Here is a 20,970-nt window from a genome sequence, read left to right as displayed (position 1 = left end):
GTAAGGATGCACTAAGACATCAGGAACTTACCTTGACACTTTCCAAAACATTACCAATTAAATTCATCCTGATTATCCCATTGTAATGCAAAAGACAGTAGAAAAATGCTATCTTTCAGTAATCACACAGAATTCAGAGAAATAACCTCAAGAGTAAGTCCCTTGAGTAACTGGTTCACAATATCATGGTGTCTATGGACTGAGTTCCAGTGGGACACCAAATACCAGACATTATTGCACTGTGCTATTCTCACTCTAGTAAACTGTCCCTTTACAATTTTGAGCAGAAAAATTAATAATTCTATTCTCATTTATCGCATCGACACTTAAACACTTTAATTGCCCTATAGAAGTAAAAAAAGAATTGTTGCTTTATTGTTACTCAAAATAGGAGAGTCTCCATTTTTCCTTGGTTATCTAAGTCTCTGATCATGCTTATTAACAATTCCCAAACTCTGCCTAAGAAATCTTTTCATTTCCCATATGTTTTTCTAGATCATTAAGACCCAGTTTACTTGGAGTTCAGAGATGTCCGTGCACTCCTGAGCACAAAGAAAAGCATTCTATTTCCAACCATATCTTTATATTCTATATATCCTCTGGCTCTTCTAATAATTTTAAATAAAATGGCCTCTCGGTTATCTAAAGTGTACTGTATCATTTGAAGACTATTTGACTTCTGTTATAAGCTGTCAGCCCTTTAAAATTCACCCATGGATTCTTTTCTTTCTTATACACATATTAACTTACTTGTAGCTTAGCAAAAAACAATATAAACTCTTTCCTCCTTTTTCAAGTTGATGTGCCACTGTTTAGATAAAGTTGATTTGCAACCACATCAATTTAGTAACAAATAAAATATCCAAGTAAAATAAAACATACAGCCATTAACCTTATAGTTTGAGATAGATTTGATTTTTTGCAACCAACTTGGTGAAAGTGACTTTTTCCCTCATTAATGACTTATTTTGTTAAATAATAGATACTATCACATAGTGAAAATCTGCCAATTAGCTGAATTGAACCACTAGCATATAAATGTACTGTTTCCTTCACATCTGTGCTCTCAATGTCTCAATAATTGTTGGACAAATAATTGCATTTCTTAAAGCAGATAAGACAAGCATATGTTCCACAGTGCATTAAAAATTGTGTGCACCTAGTAATGTAAGATAGAGGGTATAATGGAAGGAAGATGTGAGCAATTAATTAAATAAATATCTCTCCATCTAGTAAAGAAGCCATCTCAGCAGTATGCAGGTAGCAGGAAATTAAAATGGAAAGAAGTGGGTAAACTAGAGAGATAAATAAAAGGTAAAATCTACAGAATTGTGTATAGGTTACATACAGTTGTTGAAAGAAAGGGCAGGATTTAGGATGGTGCCTGCTTCATTTTGTGGTATTGAGAATAGTGAGAAAAAGCCAAAAGCAGAGAAGATTTTGACTTAGTTATCATGTGCTCATTTTGAAGTTGTTTTAATACACCCAGGTGGAGAAGTAAAACACATAGCTGAACATGAGAATATAGATAGAAAATACAAATCCAGGAGTCACCTGTAAATACATTCTACTTTAAATCATGATTAAGTCAAAATGTAGTTGTCATTCTCAAAAGAGAAATACAAAAAATGAGAAACTTGTCAAACAGGGGGGCAAGTGCTGGAATAGAAATGAGCTCAGTGTGTGATGGAGACTTGACCACAACTTCAGGGTCCAATAATCCACAGTCTGTTGAAAGAGCAATACCACTGAAGTTTAACATTTCTTCTTTCTGTTTTGAGCAACTAGTTAAAATACATTGATCTCTGCAAAATAAGGCATAACAGTACCCATCTAGCATACAGTTGTGTCTATTAAATACAAGAGACTTTATGAATAAACTTTATTTAGAGTCAAATGCTTAGGATAGTGACCTAATTTTAATTTGGTTTGTTCAATATTACACTTTCCAGTTCATAGATAGTATAAATGTTATGCAAATTGTTCAGGTCACACAGCTATGTGTCATGAAATGAGCATTCATACTCAGGTTTGTCCAACTCAGAAATTCAAGTGCTATTAATTTTTTTCTAATGAAACCCACTATAGGTTTATGGACATAAACAAATAATTTACTGAGTCATCATCCATTAAATTAATCAGTCATAATAACTGCCTCCTAAAAAATTCTTGATAATCATGTTTCACTAAGTCAAAGTTCTCTCAAGAATTTTTTTCAGGGCTGCCTTCACTTCCTTGTTTCTCAGGGTATAGATGAGGAGGTTGAGTATGGGGGTCACCACAGTGTAAAAGAGGGAAACAAACTTTCCCTGGTCCTTGGACCTACTCTTGGCTGGCTGCAGATACATGAAGATGATGGTTCCATAGAAGATTATGATAACCATCAGGTGGGAGGAGCAGGTCCCAAATGCTTTGTGCCGTCCGATGGCTGACTTAATCTTCAGAATCACTAGGGCAATGCGCCAATAGGAGATCAGGATGAGTGACAAAGGCACCACCAGGAATAAAACACTAGCCACGAAGAGCTCTGCCTGGTTGAAAGTGGTGTCCACACAAGCCAAGTTGATGAGTACAGGGACCTCACAGAAAAAATGATCCACTTGGCGATGCCCACAGAAAGGTAGCTGCAGGGTGAGAGTGGACTGTATGAGGGTGGTGGCCACCCCACTGAGCCATGCCACAGATGCCAGGATGTGACAGGGTCCAGGGCGCATGGCAATGGCATAATGTAGAGGATGGCAGATGGCAATGTAGCAATCATAGGACATCACAGCCAGGAGGACACACTCTGTGGATCCCAGGGCAAGAGAGACATAGAGCTGAACCACACAGCCACCATAAGTGATGGACTCATCTGAGCCACCCAGGTTGACTAGAAGCTGAGGAATAATGCTGCTGGTGAAACAGAGGTCGAGGAAGGAGAGATGGGAGAGAAAAAAGTACATGGGAGTGTGCAGTTTAGAGTCCAAGAGGAATACTAGGATGATAGTGGTATTGCCTAGGAGTTTCATCAGGTTAAAAAAAAAAAAAAAAAAAAAAAAGATTATCCCAAAGAGAACCAGCTCTAACTGAGGCCAGTCAGAGAAGCCTACCAAAATGAACCCAGGGAGTGTGCTATCATTAGTCCACCACATTACTATTTGATTATTAACTCCAGAGTGATAAAGTCACATTAAACAGAAACTGCAAGGATTTTATGTAAATTCCTTCATAATTAAGATGTAAGTGTTGAAAAATAAGACTTTGGATGTAGGTAAAGAGAATATCAAATGAGATGCCATTGATTATCCCACGAAGTGGCATACCTGGTGTGTTGATTATACGTTTTCCATCTACCTTGAGGGCAAAACAAGAGTTAAAATACATCAAAGATCAGATTTATCCCACTGTTTTTTCAATACCCTTTTTTCAATATAAAGGTAACGGAATTGTGTAGGAAATGTGGGAATTAAAAACACCACACTGCATTCTCAGAATCTATCATACAGGTGGATAAATTAGGGGGGAACATGATGAAACATGTCAGAATGTACAAGACATCACCTGGGTCAGCAGTGTGGTATGAGAATGCAGAGCAGGGAGAAGAATCTATAGAGGGAAGGCTGAGATTAAGTTCAAGGATTAGGTTACATCCTATTCTTAAAAATGAGAGCAATCAAAAATGATAGAATTGCACAATGTTAAGAAATAAGTATAGAAATGAAGAGTACATTATAGAGTGTCATTAAAAAGAAAGGAACTAAATTTAGGGTGTGATTATTGCATATACTGGCTATGCAATATAATAGAATATGATATTTACAAGGTAAATTTGAGTCGCTTTTTCTTTTTCTTCTTTCCTCTTTTTTAAGAAAATTTATTTATTTATTTGACAGACAGGCTCACTGAACAGAGAGCCCAATGCAGGGCTCGAACCCAGGACTCTGGGATCATGACAAAAGCCAAAGGCAGAGACTTTAACCCACTGAGCAACCCAGGTGCCCCACACTTTTTCGATGACCATAAACATCAGTAAGCATTATTTGGATAGCAGAGGTTCTTTTTAGGAGGATTTTTGTTTGATTTAAATTTTTCTTTTCAAGATAAATATGGCTACACAATATAGATTTGGGGGTAGTAACTAAAGGGATGGGGGGAGGGGGATGGATGAAATAGGTGATGGAGATTAAGGAGTGCTCTTCTCATGATGAGCACTGAGTGTTGTATGGAAGTGTTGAATTACTAAATCCTAAACCTGAAACTAATATTACACTATATGTTAACTCACCAAAATTTAAATAAAAATTTGGGAGAGAAAAAGAAGCAATATAGAAGACTTTTAAAAAGAAGACCCTCTGGTCCAGAAACTATGTAGACAGCCAATGTAACAGTGAACAACACCATGTTACAAATTTGGAATAGAATAAAGGCGATGTAAATAGAATGCAAGAAAAGCTGCACAGTTAAATGACAATCATTAAGATTTAACTACTAATGGGATATAAGACAAATGAATAGGAAGAAGTTAAATTATTAAAGTTTTACATATGATGAAAAAGGGAGATCTAGTAATTAAGAACAGCCTGCATTCATTTGGTCCCAAGTCACTCGTTGATTCCCGGAAGAATCAGACTGATAATTTCTACAGAGTCCTAGAATAGGGTAGATGACCATTGTTTTGATGTTCTCCTTGGTAGAAAGACTTGAACCCAGAGTCTCACTTAAGCTGTGATGGATTGGTGGCAGCTACTCATTTGATAACCCCCACAATTTAGACTCTATAAAAACACGTAAGTCATATATATCTTATATAACCACAAAAATTGCATCAAAGCATGAATAAGGAAGCTCAATTAACATAAGGACTATTCCCAGTCAAAACTCTGTATGTCTGAAGAACAATATGGCTAATTAATAATTGTGATCTAGGGTGGTTGGGTTATGGACATTGGGAAGGGTATGTGATATGGTGAGTGCTATGAAGTGTGTAAGCCTGATGATTTGCAGACGTGTACCCCTGGGGCAAATAATACATTGTATGTTAATAAAAATAATTAATTTTTAAAAAGTTAATACTGCTGAAAGGAGTTCATTAAGTTCATTAAGGTCCTAGGTCTTTACTCTGAAGTTATGTTTCAACATCCTATTAAGATTTTAAATTTTTTAAATTAATTTATTTTTTCAGCGTAAAAGTATTCATTGTTTTTGCACAACACCCAGTGCTCCATGCAAAACGTGCCCTCCCTATTACCCACCACCTGTTCCCCCAACCTCCCACCCCTGACCCTTCAAAACCCTCAGGTTGTTTTTCAGAGTCCATAGTCTCTTATGGTTCGCCTCCCCTTCCAAATTTTTTTTTTAATAAACATATAATGTATTTTTATCCCCAGGGGTACAGGTCTGTGAATCACCAGGTTTACACACTTCACAGCACTCATGATAGCACATACCCTCCCCAATGTCCATAACCCCCTTCCCCTCTACCAACCCCACCTCCCCCCAGCAACCCCCAGGTTGTTTTGTGAGATTAAGAGTCATTTATGTTTTGTCGCCCTCCCAATCCCATCTTGTTTCATTTATTCTTCTCCTATCCCCCTAAGCCCCCATGTTGCTTCTCCATGTCCTCATATCAGGGAGATCATATGATAGTTGTCTTTCTCCGATTGATTTATTTCACTAAGCATGATACCCTCTAGGTCCATCCACGTTGTCAAAAATGGCAAGATTTCATTTCTTTTGATGGCTGCATAGTATTCCATTGTCTCTATATACCAGATCTTCTTTCTCCATTCATCTGTTGATGGACATCTAGGTTCTTTGAATAGTTTGGCTATTGTAGACATTGCTGCTATAAATATTTGGGTACACGTGCCCCTTCGGGTCACTATGTTTGTATCTTTGGGGTAAAAACCCAGTAGTGCAATTACTGGGTCATAGGGTAGTTCTATTTTCAACATTTTGAGGAACCTCCATGCTGTTTTCCAGAGTGCTTGCACCAGCTTGCATTCCCACCAACAGGGGAGGAGGGTTCCCCTTTCTCCACATCCTCGCCAGCATCAGTCATTTTCTGACTTGTTAATTTTAGCCATTCTGACTGGTGTGAGGTAATATCTCATTGTGGTTTTGATTTGTATTTCCCTGACGCCGAGTGACGTGGAGCACTTTTTCATGTGTCCGTTGGCCATCTGTATGTCTTCTTTGCAGAAATATCTGTTCATGTCCTCTGCCCATTTCTTGATTGGATTGTTTGTTCTTTGGGTGTTGAGTTTGCTAAGTTCCTTATAGATTTTGGATACTAGCCCTTTATCTGATGTGTTGTTTTCAAATATCTTCTCCCATTCTGTCAGTTGTCTTTTAGTTTTGTTAACTGTTTCCTTTGCTGTGCAGAAGCTTTTGATCTTGATGAAATCCCAACAGTTCATTTTTTCCCTAGCTTCCCTTACCATTGATGTTGTTCCTAGGAAGATGTTGCTGCGGATGAGGTCGAAGAGGTTGCTGCCTGCGTTCTCCTCAAGGATTTTGATGGATTCCTTTCTCACATTGAGGTCCTTCATCCATTTTGAGTCTATTTTCATGTGTGGTGTAAGGAAGTGGTCCAATTTCATTTTTCTGCATGTGGCTGTCCAATTTTCCCAGCACCATTTATTGAAGAGCCTGTCTTTTTTCCATTGGACATTCTTTCCTGCTTTGTCGAAGATTAGTTGGCCATAGAGTTGAGGGTCTATTTCTGGGCTCTCTATTCTGTTCCATTGATCTATGTGTCTGTTTTTGTGCCAGTACCATGCTGTCTTGATGATATCAGCGTTTTAATAGAGCTTGAAGTCCGGAATTGTGATGCCATCAACGTTGGCTTCTTTTTTCAATATTCCTTTGGCTATTCGAGGTCTTTTCTGGTTCCATATAAATTTGAGGATTATTTGTTCCATTTCTTTGAAAAAAATGGATGGTATTTTGATAGGGATTGCATTAAATGTGTAGATTGCTTTAGGTAGCATAGACATTTTCACAATACTTATTCTTCCAATCCAGGAGCATGGAACATTTTTCCATTTCTTTGTGTCTTCCTCAATTTCCTTCATGAGTACTTTATAGTTTTCTGTGTATAGATTCTTAGCCTCTTTGGTTAGGTTTATTCCTAGGTATCTTATAGTTTTGGGTGCAATTGTAAATGGGATTGACTCCTTAATTTCTCTTTCTTCTGTCTTGTTGTTGGTGTACAGAAATGCAACTGATTTCTGTGCATTGATTTTATATCCTGACACTTTACTGAATTCCTGTACAAGTTCTAGCACTTTTGGAGTGGAGTCTTTTGGGTTTTCCAACTAGAGTATCATATCATCTGTGAAGAGTGATAGTTTGACTTCTTTGTTGCCAATTTGGATGCCTTTAATTTCTTTTTGTTGTCTGATTGCTGAGGCTAGGACTTCTAGTACTATGTTGAATAGCAGTGGTGATAATTGACATCCCTGCCATGTTCCTGACCTTAACGGAAAATCATACAGTTTTTCTCCATTGAGAATGATATTTGCGGTGGGTTTTTCATAGATGGCTTTGATAATATTGAGGTATGTGCCCTCTATCCCTACACTTTGAAGAGTTTTAATCAGGAAGGGATGCTGTACTTTGTCAAATGCTTTATCAACATCTATTGAGCATATCATATGGTTCTTGTTCTTTCTTTTATTAATGTGTTGTATCACATTGATTGATTTGCGGATGTTGAACCAACCCTGCAGCCCTGGAATAAATCACACTTGATCATGGTGAATAATCCTTTTAATGTACTGTTGAATCCTATTGGCTAGTATTTGGGTGAGAATTTTTGCATCTGTGTTCATCAAGGATATTGGTCTGTAGTTCTCTTTTTTGGTGGGATCCTTGTCTGGTTTTGGGATCAAGGTGATGCTGGCCTCATAAAATGAGTTTGAAAGTTTCCTTCCATTTCTATTTTTTGGAACAGTTTCAGGAGAATAGGAATTAATTCTTCTTTAAATGTTTGGTAGAATTCCCCTGGGAAGCCATCTGGCCCTGGGCTTTTGTTTGCTTGGAGATTTTGGATGACTGTTTCAATCTCCTTACTGGTTATGGGCCTGTTCAGGTTTTCTATTTCTTCCTGGGTCAGTTGTGGTAGTTTATATGTCTCTAGGAATGCATCCATTTCTTCCAGATTGTCCAATTTGTTGGCATAGAGTTGCTCATAGTATGTTCTTATAATTTCTTTGGTGTTAGTTGTGATCTCTCCTCTTTCATTCATGATTTTATTTATTTGGGTCCTTTCTCTTTTCTTTTTGATGAGTCTGGCCAGGGGTTTATCAATCTTATTGATTCTTTCAAAGAACCAGCTCCTAGTTTTATTGATTTTTTCTATTGTTTTTTGGTTTCTATTTCATTGATTTCTGCCCTGATCTTTATGATTTCTCTTCTCCTGCTGGGTTTAGGGTTTCTTTCTTGTTCTTTCTCCAGCTCCTTTACGTGTAGGGTTAGGTTGTGTACTTGAGACCTTTCTTGTTTCTTGAGAAAGGCTTGTACTGCTATATATTTTCCTCTCGGGACTGCCTTTGCTGTGTCCCACAGATTTTGAACTGTTGTGTTTTCATTATCATTTGTTTCCATGATTTTTTTCAATTCTTCTTTAATTTCCTGGTTGACCCATTCATTCTTTAGAAGGATGCTGTTTAGTCTCCATGTATTTGGGTTCTTTCCAGCTTTCCTCCTGTGATTGAGTTCTAGCTTCAGAGCATTGTGGTCTGAAAATATTCAGGGAATGATCCCTATCTTTTGATACCGGTTGAGACCTGATTTGTGACCCAGGATGTGATCTATTCTGGAGAAGGTTCCATGTGCACTAGAGAAGAATGTGTATTCTGTTGCTTTGGGATGAAATGTTCTGAATATATCTGTGATGTCCATCTGGTCCAGTGTGTCATTTAAGGCCTTTATTTCCTTGTTGATCTTTTGCTTGGATGATCTGTCCATTTCAGTGAGGGGAGTGTTCAAGTCCCCTACTATTATTATATTATTATTGATGTGTTTCTTTGATTTTGTTATTAATTGGTTGATATAGTTGGCTGCTCCCACATTAGGGGATTAGCCTTCGGTACTGGCTAGGGAACTAATCAACACAGACATTGGTAGTATGTCAGATCAAGAGTTCAGAATGACGATTCTGAACATTCTAGCCGGGCTCGAAAAAGGCATGGAAGATATTAGAGAAACCCTCTCGAGAGATAAGTGACACCATAAGACGAAACAACATTAGAATAATTGGGATTCCAGGAGAAGAAGAAACAGAGAGGGGAGCAGAAGGTCTATTGGAGATAATTCTTGGAGAGAATTTCCCTAATATGGCAAAGGGAACAAGCATCAAAATCCAGGAGATGCAGAGAACCCCCCTCAATGTCAACAAGAATAGGTCCACACCCCGTCACCTAATAGTAAAATTTACAAGTCTTAGTGACAAAGAGAAAATCCTGAAAGCAGCCCGGGAATAGAAGTCTGTAACATACAATGGTAAAAATATTAGATTGGCAGCAGACTTATCCACAGAGACCTGGCAGGCCAGGAAGAGCTGGCATGATATATTCAGAGCACTGAACGAGAAAAACATGCAGCCAAGAATACTGTATCCAGCTAGGCTATCATTGAAAATAGAAGGAGAGATAAAAAGCTTCCAGGACAAACAAAAACTGAAAGAATTTGCAAACACCTAACCAGCTCTACAGGAAATATTGAAAGGGGTCCTCTAAGCAAAGAGAGAGCCTAAAAGTAGTAGATCAGAAAAGTACAGAGACAATATACAGTAACAGTCACCATACAGGCTAATAATGGCACTAAATTCATATCTCTCAATACTTACCCTGAATGTTAATGGGCTAAATGCCCCAATCAAAAGATACAGGGTATCAGAATGGATAAAAAAAAAAAAAAACATCAGTATGTTGCCTACAAGAAACTAATTTTAGACGCGAAGACACCTCCAGATTTAAAGTGAGGGGGTGGAAAACCATTTATCATGCTAATGGCCATCAGAAGAAAGCTGGGGTGACAATCTTTATATCAGATCAATTCGATTTTAAGCCAAAGACTATAATAAGAGATGAGGAAGGACACTATATCCTACTCAAAGGGTCTGTCCTACAAGAAGATCTAACAATTTTAAATATCTATGCCCCTAACGTGGGAGAAGCCAACTATATCAACCAATTAATTACAAAATCAAAGAAACACATCAATAATAATACAATAATAGTAGGGGACTTTAACAATCCCCTCACTGAAACGGACAGATCATCCAAGCAAAAGATCAACAAGGAAATAAAGGTCTTAAATGACACACTGGACCAGATGGACATCACAGATATATTCAGAACATTTCATCCCAAAGCAACAGAATACACATTCTTCTCTAGTGCACATGGAACCTTCTGCAGAATAGATCAAATCCTGGGTCACAAATCAGGCCTCAACTGGTATCAAAAGATTAGGATCATTCCCTGAATATTTTCAGACCACATTGCTCTGAAACTAGAACTCAATCACAAGAGGAAAGCTGGAAAGAACCCAAATACATGGAGACTAAACAGCATCCTTCTAAAGAATAAATGGGTCAACCAGGAAAATAAAGAAGAATTGAAAAAATTCATGGAAACAAATGATAATGAAAACACAACAGTTCAAAATCTGTGGGACACAGCAAAGGCAGTCCTGAGAGGAAAATATACAGCAGTACAAGCCTTTCTCAAGAAACAAGAAAGGTCTCAAGTACACAACCTAACCCTACACGTAAAGGAGCTGGAGAAAGAACAAGAAAGAAACCCTAAACCCAGCAGGAGAAGAGAAATCATAAAGATCAGAGCAGAAATCAATGAAATAGAAACCAAAAAACAATAGAAAAAATCAATAAAACTAGGAGCTGGTTCTTTGAAAGAATCAATAAGAGTGATAAACCCCTGGCCAGACTCATCAAAAAGAAAAGAGAAAGGACCCAAATAAATAAAATCATGAATGAAAGAGGAGAGATCACAACTAACACCAAAGAAATACAGACAATTATAAGAACATACTATGAGCAACCCTACGCCAACAAATTGGACAATCTGGAAGAAATGGATGCATTCCTATAGACATATAAAGTACCACAACTGACCCAGGAAGAAATAGAAAACCTGAACAGGCCCATAACCAGTAAGGAGATTGAAACAGTCATCCAAAATCTCCAAGCAAACAAAAGCCCAGGGCCAGATGGCTTCCCAGGGGAATTCTACCAAACATTTAAAGAAGAACTAATTCCTATTCTCCTGAAACTGTTCCAAAAAATAGAAATGGAAGGAAAACTTCCAAACTCATTTTATGAGGCCAGCATCACCTTGATCCCAAAACCAGACAAGGATCCCACCAAAAAAGAGAACTACAGACCAATATCCTTGATGAACACAGACGTAAAAATTCTCGCCAAAATACTAGCCAATAGGATTCAACAGTACATTACAAGGATTATTCACCATGATCAAGTGTGATTTATTCCAGGGCTGCAGGGTTGGTTCAACATCCGCAAATCAATCAATGTGATACAACACATTAATAAAAGAAAGAACAAGAACCATATGATACTCTCAATAGATGCTGAAAAAGCATTTGACAAAGTACAGCATCCCTTCCTGATTAAAACTCTTCAAAGTGTAGGGATAGAGAGCACATACCTCAATATTATCAAAGCCATCTATGATAAACCCACCGCAAATATCATTCTCAATGGAGAAAAACTGAAAGGTTTTCCCCTAAGGTCAGGAACACGGCAGGGATGTCCATTATCACCACTGCTACTCAACATAGTACTAGAAGTCCTAGCCTCAGCAATCAGACAACAAAAGGGAATTAAATGCATCCAAATTGGCAACAAAGAAGTCAAACTATCACTCTTCACAGATGATATGATACTCTAGTTGGAAAACCCAAAAGACTCCACTCCAAAATTGCTAGAACTTGTACAGGAATTCGGTAAAGTATCAGGATGTAAAATCAATGCACAGAAATCAGTTGCATTTCTCTACACCAACAACAAGACAGAAGAATAAGAAATTAAGGAGTCAAGCCATTTACAATTGCACCCAGAACCAGAAGAAACCTAGGAATAAACCTAACCAAAGAGGCTAAGAATCTATACACAGAAAATTATAAAGTACTCATGAAAGAAATTGAGGAAGACACAAAGAAATGGAAAAATGTTCCATGCTCCTGGATTGGAAGAATAAATATTTTGAAAATGTCCATGCTACCTAAAGCAATCTACACATTTAATGCAATCCCTATCAAAATACCATCCATTTTTTTCAAAGAAATGGAACAAATAATCCTAAAATTTATATGGAACCAGAAAAGACCTCGAACAGCCAAAGGAATATTGAAAAAGAAAGCCAAAGTTGGTGGCATCACAATTCCGGAGTTCAAGCTCTATTACAAAGCTGTCATCATCAAGACAGCATGGTACTGGCATAAAAACAGACACATAGATCAATGGAACAGAATAGAGAGCCCAGAAATCGACCCTCAACTCTATGGTCAACTAATCTTCGACAAAGCAGGAAAGAATATCCAGTGGAAAAAAGACAGCCTCTTCAATAAATGGTGCTGGGAAAATTGGACAGCCACATGCAGAAAAATGAAATTGGACCACTTCCTTACACCACACACGAAAATAGACTCCAAATGGATGAAGGACCTCAATGTGAGAAAGGAATCCATCAAAATCCTTGAGGAGAATGCAAGGAGCAACTCTTCGACCTCAGCCGTAGCAACATCTTCCTAGGAACAATGGCAAAGGCAAGGGAAGCAAGGGCAAAAACGAACTATTGGGATTTCATCAAGATCAAAAGCTTTTGCACAGCAAAGGAAACAGTTAACAAAACCAAAAGACAACTGACAGAATGGGAGAAGATATTTGCAAACGACATATCAGATAAAGGGCTAGTATCCAAAATCTATAAGGAACTTAGCAAACTCAACACCCAAAGAACAAACAATCCAATCAAGAAATGGGCAGAGGACATGAACAGACATTTCTGCAAAGAAGACATCCAGATGGCCAACAGACACATGAAAAAGTGCTCCACGTCACTCGGCATCAGGGAAATACAAATCAAAACCACAATGAGATATCACCTCACACCAGTCAGAATGGCTAAAATGAACAAGTCGGGAAATGAGAGATGCTGGCGAGGATGCGGAGAAAGGGGAACCCTCCTCCACTCTTGGTGCGAATGCAAGCTGGTGCAACCACTCTGGAAAACAGCATGGAGGTTCCTCAAAATGTTGAAAATAGAACTACCCTATTACCCAGCAATTGCACTACTGTGTATTTACCCTAAAGATACAAACATAGTGATCCGAAGGGGCACGTGTACCCGAATGTTTATAGCAGCAATGTCTACAATAGCCAAACTATGGAAAGAACCTAGATGTCCATCAACAGATGAATGGATAAAGAAGAGGTGGTATATATACACAATGGAATACTATGCAGCCATCAAAAGAAATGAAATCTTGCCATTTGCGATGATGTGGATGGACTAGAGGGTATCATGCTTAGTGAAATAAGTCAATCGGAGAAAGACAACTAGCATATGATCTCCCTGATATGAGGACATGGAGAAGCAACATGGGGGGTTAGGGGGATAGGAGAACAATAAATGAAACAAGATGGGATTGGGAGGGAGACAAACCATTAATGACTCTTAATCTCACAAAACAAACTGGGGGTTGCTGGGGGGAGGTGGGATTGGGAGAAGGGGAGGGGGCTATGGACATTGGGGAGGGTATGTGCTATCATGAGTGCTGTGAAGTGTGTAAACCTGGCAATTCACAGACCTGTACCCCTGGGGATAAAAATACATTATATGTTTATTAAAAAAAAAAATTTGGAAGGGGAGGCGAACCATAAGAGACTATGGACTCTGAAAAACAACCTGAGGGTTTTGAAGGGTCAGGGGTGGGAGGTTGGGGGAACAGGTGGTGGGTAATAGGGAGGGCACGTTTTGCATGGAGCACTGGGTATTGTGCAAAAACAATGAATACTGTTACGTTGAAAAAATAAATAAAATGGAAAAAAAACAAATAAAGAAAAAATATACAAAAGAAAGAAAAAATATATATATTAAGATAAACTTTCAGAAAGTAGTTGATTTTCTGTTTCTATAATTGCTGTTCTTCTTCTCTTCGATCTCGCGTTGGATTTGTAGGTGTTTGCAATGTTTAGATAAGCTATCGAGCTGATCTCCTGCTGCCTGATGTAGTCTCAGCCTGCTACTTCTCTGCCACCTTGACTCCTCCAAGATTTTAAATTTTTGCTGACTATATTTCTTTATACCACCAAGTTTGCCATCTCAGTTCAGGTTTTAAAATTTTTGCCTTTTATGGTATGAAATGAACTTAAAACTAGTGTCCTTCCATGTGGTACATATACACAATGGAGTATTATGCCTCCATCAGAAAGGATGAATACCCAACTTTTGTAGCAACATGGACTGGAAGAGATTATGCTGAGCGAAATAAGTCAAGCAGAGAGAGTCAAGTATCATATGGTCTCACTTATTTGTGGAGCATAACAAAGAACATGGAGGACATGGGGAGATGGAGAGGAGAGGGAGTTGAGGGAAACTGGAAGGGGAGATGAACCATGAGAGACTATGGACTATTAAAAACAACCAGAGGGTTTTGAAGGGGCGGGGGGTGGGAGGTTGAGGAACCAGGTGGTGGGTAATAGAGAGGGCACGTACTGCATGGAGCACTGGGTCTGATGCCAAAACAATGAACACTGTTATGCTGTAAATAAACAAATAAACGAAAAAAAAAAAAGAATAGAATATGATTTGGCAATAAAGAGAAGTGAAGTTCTGTTAAATGCTATGACATAGATGAAGCTTGAAAATATTTCGTTAAGTGAAAGAAGCCAATCATAAAAGACTGTGTGTTGTATAATTCTATTTATATCAAGTGTCCAGAATAGGTAAATCTAAATATGTAGAGAAAATAAATTAATTGGGATTTGGGGTTGGGAGGAATTGAGAATGAGTAAATTAACTGGGATTTGGGATTGGGAGGAATGGAGAATGGCTTGCTAATGGGTATGGATGGCATTTATTTTGGGGTGATAAAAATGTTCTGAAATTAGATAGTGGTGATGGTTGCATAATTCTGTGCATATATTAACTCCATTGCATTGTAAATTTAAACCGACAAATTATATGATATGTGAATTATAGTTCAGTAAAACTATTTAAAAAAAAACAAAAACAAACAAAAACAAACAAACAAAAACAAAAACAAAAACAAAAACTAGTGTCCTTCCACCAGAGCACAACTGAAGCCGTATTTATTGTGCTTAGATACACATGCAATCATTGCCACTCCCCATGTTGATGGAATTCTATAAAGCATGATGACAATCAAGGACTTTGGTAACAGAAAAAGCTTAGGTTTAATTCCTGGACCTCCACCTTTTGGTTGTGCACCTTTTGGTTTGTCTGTCTGTGACATGGAGATGATAAATAGTTACCATTTATAGAGATAGTGTTAGGACTGTAGGAGATGGCAGCTCAACAGTACCTAGTCTAGAGTTGAGCATGAAGACTCATAAATAGTGTATTCAGTGTGTGGATCAGGATATTAAATGTAAGTCCTTTATATAGCTTATAAGCCCCTCAATATTTGCCTAAACCTAGCTTCCCAGCTTTTGATGCCTCCTTCCAAGCCACAGAAGGAAATACTTCCAGTTCTCCAAACTCAGAGTATGGTCTTCCATTATCAGGTTCTGTCAATGGCTGTGATTTTCATAGTATTCACTCATGGCATCTGCTCAGACATTTTTATGCATTCTTTAATACTTGGTTCAAATAACACTTTCTGGGAATCTTTATAGAAAAGTCACCTTTTACAGTTCATTTCCACATCACTCTGTAGGTATTTCTATATACATTGTAGAATTAAAGGATATTGAATGCTATATCGCACTTACCTTGATGACCTTAAATGTAGCATAGTCTCCAAAAAATGATTGTGAAATCAATATGTGTGTATGTGTATAAAGAAATGAAAATAAAAATGAAGATTTTATCACTTATTTCATTATATATGTATTTTATCTTCCAACATGAATATTGATCTTTTATCTTTATCATGGATTTCATTAAAAATACAATATACAATTAATAATATAATATATAAAATATATTAAATAATAGAGCATATAAGAAATCCAAGATAAAAGTAAATATCTAAAAAATATGATATACAGTCATGTGCACATATTTTATTTAAACACATATTAATATGTAGCCATATGTACATTATATTATATTAAAATAAATGTAATGAATATATAATATGTATTTTATATATAGTAAAATAAATGATAACAATAACAGATAATAGATGTAGAGAAATAAAACTTTGGAAATAGCTAAAGAGAAAGGGTTAAAATAGAGAATATAAGGATAAAATAAAATAACACATTTAGGTTAAGGTCTTCCCTACTTTTTCATCACTGTCAAATGTATTTATATATAATTTATATATACATATATATGTATGTAAAATTATATGTGATTGTCCTACACCACTCTATTCAGCCATAAACACACAGAGGACATGTTTTTCCATCTTTTCAACAACAGGTTTTAAGGTACATTATAGATATTAGATGGATAATTATAACTTAACTATTTTCCATTGGACATTTTGTCAATTAATGTATCTATCAGTATTTATTGGATACATTTGGTGTTCCAGGACCTCTGCTGGGTATCAGGCATATGAAATTTGAAGGGCATGAATTTTGGGGTGCCTGGATAGCTCAGTCAGTTAAGCATTCAGACTTGATTTCAGCTCAGGTCATGATCTCAGAGTCAGGAGACTGGAGCCCTACATAAGGTTCCAAACCCAGTGTGGAGTCTGCTTGGGTTTCTCCCTCTCTGCCCCTCCCCCTGCTCATGCACACTCTCTAAAAACAAAATAAAAAGGCATGAATTTTGCTATCAAGAACCTTCTTGGCTATCCAAAACAGAAGGAAACTAAAAAAATATAAGCACAATAGTAAGTTTCAAGTGCAACTAAATGGCAAATATTATTCCATTCTACAATGACTGATTGAAGGGAGAAAGAAGGAGATGAAAGAAAGACCTCAGAAAGCAGATTTGAGTTTTTAAGATTATGAAGTGTTCCTGAGTTGGACAAGGTTGTCCCAGGAGGAAAAAGCACTCTTACTGATAATGCAAAGTCTTAAAATAATTGGGCATCATCTTCCATCACTCATGGAGGTTGTGTGTGCTGCTGGAACTGAAGGGATGGAGAAGAAAAAGGGAAGACTAAAAGCAACTAAGATTGATCTTAGGCCATGCTCTTTAGGACTAGAAATCCAAACAACATTTTACAATGAAAACTATATGGAAAATTTTACCAAAAGGAATGTTATGAAATGACTTTAAAGACATTAGTGTCTGAGTGAGACTACCGGGATCTGAAATAGCAGGATGGGAAGGATATGAATATAGGGACTACTGGCTACTAGTTTCATTTTCCACTGTCTCTGACCCAGTGCATGTCTTTTTCTAAAAATAAATGCAGCTTATTGCTGCTTTTGAACAGGACATTCTGATATGAGAATTCTGAGTGGGTTTTCTGTTTATCTACCAATATGAACGTCTAGCTCTTCCAACCGCATGTAAACAAAATATTAGCCAAGGATGTCACTCTTCAGAAGTTCTAGTAGGAAGGTCATTAGGTGTAAAACAGCCTCAGGTCATTTCTGTGAATGCTCCCTGCACCATAGTCACACACAGACAAGTAAAGAAGTATGCAGGAAGGAAAATAAAACTAGGGGGAAAAGGTACTAGACATAAGGCAAATGATAACAATTGTTTAACAGGTATCATCAAGAGCAGTACAGAGAGAAGAACATATGAGGCATTTCTGAGAGTTAAACCATAATTTATGCAGATCTTAAACTTTTTAGGTTTCTTCAAGATATCATAACTAGAAAGCTCAGATTAACAGTTTTTACCACCTGTGTACATCAATGTTTGTCTGCATTCCCTACCTAACTCAAATACCCTGTTACATTTTCATCCTTGCTGGAAGAACATGTGAGTTTATCCAGGGGAGTGCTACCAATTGGGTACAACCCATATCCATTTGGAAAGTGACCTGAAAGCGAAGGGACAGCCTGGTCTGTGTCTGAGGGAAGCAGTCAGTAGCATATCCCTCTGAAGTCTGAGGCATGGAGAGAACCTCCAGGGCAAACATCCAAGTCTGACTGCAAATCAGGCACTCAGAAATAAACCCAGCACTGCATGTTATATGCCTAATGAGTCAATGACTTCATCAAAAATTAATGAGGTACTATATGTTTGCTAATTGAATTTAAATTTAAAAGAAGAAGAAACCCATTGGTGCACCTCACATTGCTGAACATTTTCCCTCTGCATAACAATGCAGTTTCCATGATTTGCTGCAGAAAGTTTCCACCTGCTTCTACATTTCTTTTGGAACAGAAGAAAGGTGTTCTGGACTGTTAATGCTGTATTTATCCTGAGAGAATGCTGGGACTACAATCAGTGCTGCTGCCCAGGTATTCACTAAATGAATGATGAGCCACGAATCCATGCTAATTTTAATTACTGACTCCCTCACTAACCTTGGGAAAGGATTTCCTGTCCCTAAAACTATGTATCTCCCTATGTAAAGCAAGGATAGTAACATCAGTTTCTGCAAGCACTTACGACATGTTGTCATGAAGAATGATAAGTACCTGAGCATCTGCATTGAGAGTCAACAGTCTGGCCCTGAGCTCATGGTGATCATGATATTAGGCACACTTACAGAGGGCTCACTCTTCACCTCAGATTCTGCTCCAAGGACCTATCTTCTATGAACCCACTGAATCTCTCCACAATGAAAGTGGGGGTGTTACTATTCCTATCAACACAGATGAGGGAACTAAGACTCTGAGTGAAGTTGACTTTACAGGCAAAGCCAGAATCTGAGTCCAGGTGCTTGCATTCCCAAGCCCCTTGCACTATTCTGGCCTCCTGGATTCCTGCTGACTGGTGCAAGAACCAGTACCTTCTAAATAATCTCTTTGTCGTGCTATTCATAGTGCTTTGCTTCCTTGTAAGCTATTTGTTTTAGTGAATGATAGTTCTGATTTGAATTACAGCTTTGAGCTTCCAAGATTATGCTGGTCACTTAGAGAGCTCTCAGATATTCCATGTTTAAATACTTGTCATTTATACTGCAAGACTGCAAACAGGACACAGTGTCTCCTTGGTGACATAGCAATTCTCATTTCAAATATGCATATCCAAGTGTGCTGCTTTGGGTTACAGAGAGAAAGATTATAAAAGAATATATGGAAAAGGCCAGTGACAGCAGAAAAGGAATTAAGGGCATAAGAAATATAATCTTGAGATAACTGGCAGATATGATAATTTACATCTTCTGGAGCTGAAGATACTTGCCTAATCAGCTGAAGAATTCTGGCATGAATAAGGCCTATGTTTAGGGTTTAATCTCAAGGTGGTGTCTTTAGGTTCAGAAGTGTGCCTCACAGGACAATGCTTGGAGAGGGGTGGCAATCCAGAAAATGTTTCTGTTGTTCCACACAATGGACCCTAAGTCACAATGTCTAAGCATATTTTACTCAAATTAATATATAATGGGGTTATCTGGTTAGATTTTGCAAAACACTTAAACATTACTTATGGGAGAAAGCGGTATTGGAAAAATCAGCAAAGTCACTCTTGAAACCTAATGTTAAAAGACTTCATGTATAATTGTTTCTCTGAGCTTCCCAATGTGAATCTCATAGCTGACCCTTGCTGTGATAGGAAACTCTCATCATTACTGCAAGAAACATTTGGTCTAATCTTAGTAACTAGTTTTCTTTTTTCTTTCTTTTTTTTTTTTGACCACCCTCCGCCCCTTTCTTTTCTGAAGTAGAAAAAAAGAATAGAGAATAAAATTGAACTGTGCGAGGACTGAGCTATAAAAATTTAATTCTTCAAACTGATGGTCACCAGAACAGAGATGGGTGGGGGGATGGGTTAAATGGGTAATGGGCATTAGGGAGGGCACCTGCTGTGATGAGCACTGGGTGCTGTACATAAGTGTAGAATGACTAAATTCTACACCTGAAACTAATATTACACTGTACATTAACTAACTGGAACTTAATAAAAACTAAAAACAAAACAAAAACAAAAACCTCAAAAAAAGAAAAAGACAAAAATTTAATTCCTATCAGAACCCAAATCTAAGCATTCCCCAGGGCAGAGGGAATCTTTGCTACTATCTCATCTAAATGGTATACATTACTATAAAGGACATACAATTTAAAATACAATGTTTTGGAGCACCTGGGTGGCTCAATCAGTTGAGTGTCTTCCTTGGGCTCAGGTCATGATCCTACAGTCCTGGGATCGAGCCCTGCATCAGGCTCCTTGCTCAGCGAGGAGCCTGCTTCTCCCTCTCTTCCCCCCTGTGCTCTCTGTCACTATCTCTCTCTCTCTCTCAAATAAAATCTAAATCAATCAATCAATAAAATACAGTGTTTTAAGCCTACAAAACATTAGAAGAGGACTTTATATTTTCATAAGTTTACCAAGGGAATGGGACTTTGGAAGCCAGTCAGTAAGCAGTCTCTCATAAACCTGCTGGCATTTTCCCACTGGAAATGCAGTACCGAGTTACCTTTTCTCTGCTCCATGGCGACATGAGTCCAAACAGTCTGCGACCAACTCATTGTAGATTCTTAGACTCCTAGTTTCAGCTCTATATGCTTCTGTTTTCAACTCTGGAAAAAGAAAATGAAAATTAAAACAATTTCTGCATATGCTTTAAAGAAAAACTAAAATCATTTCATTTTTAAAACTGCAAAGTTATTGTAACTCAATGAACTACACATTATATATAAATTTATGGGTCACAAATGGAGATTCTGCA

The 20,970-nt window shown here is 37.7% G+C and overlaps 1 protein-coding gene across 1 annotated transcript; it reads right to left on the bottom strand.

Moving 5' to 3' along the window:
- Positions 1–2,186: 2,186 nt before the first annotated feature.
- LOC123939173 (olfactory receptor 2G2-like) lies at positions 2,187–3,134 on the bottom strand. Its single transcript, XM_046001116.1, has one exon. It carries the CDS (start codon positions 3,132–3,134, stop codon positions 2,187–2,189), a length of 948 nt encoding a protein of 315 aa, XP_045857072.1.
- Between the last annotated feature and the right edge of the window lie 17,836 nt (positions 3,135–20,970).

Source organism: Meles meles, chromosome 3, assembly GCF_922984935.1.
Source record: "Meles meles chromosome 3, mMelMel3.1 paternal haplotype, whole genome shotgun sequence".
Taxonomy (NCBI): domain Eukaryota; kingdom Metazoa; phylum Chordata; class Mammalia; order Carnivora; family Mustelidae; genus Meles; species Meles meles.
The sequence above is the reverse complement of the archived record's forward strand: the minus strand, read 5'-3'. Positions and strand labels throughout refer to the sequence as shown.

What these genes read in the sequence shown, in the direction of transcription:
- LOC123939173 (XM_046001116.1), bottom strand. Translation starts at nt 3,134, where the DNA reads ATGTGGTGGACTAATGATAGCACACTCCCTGGGTTCATTTTGGTAGGC.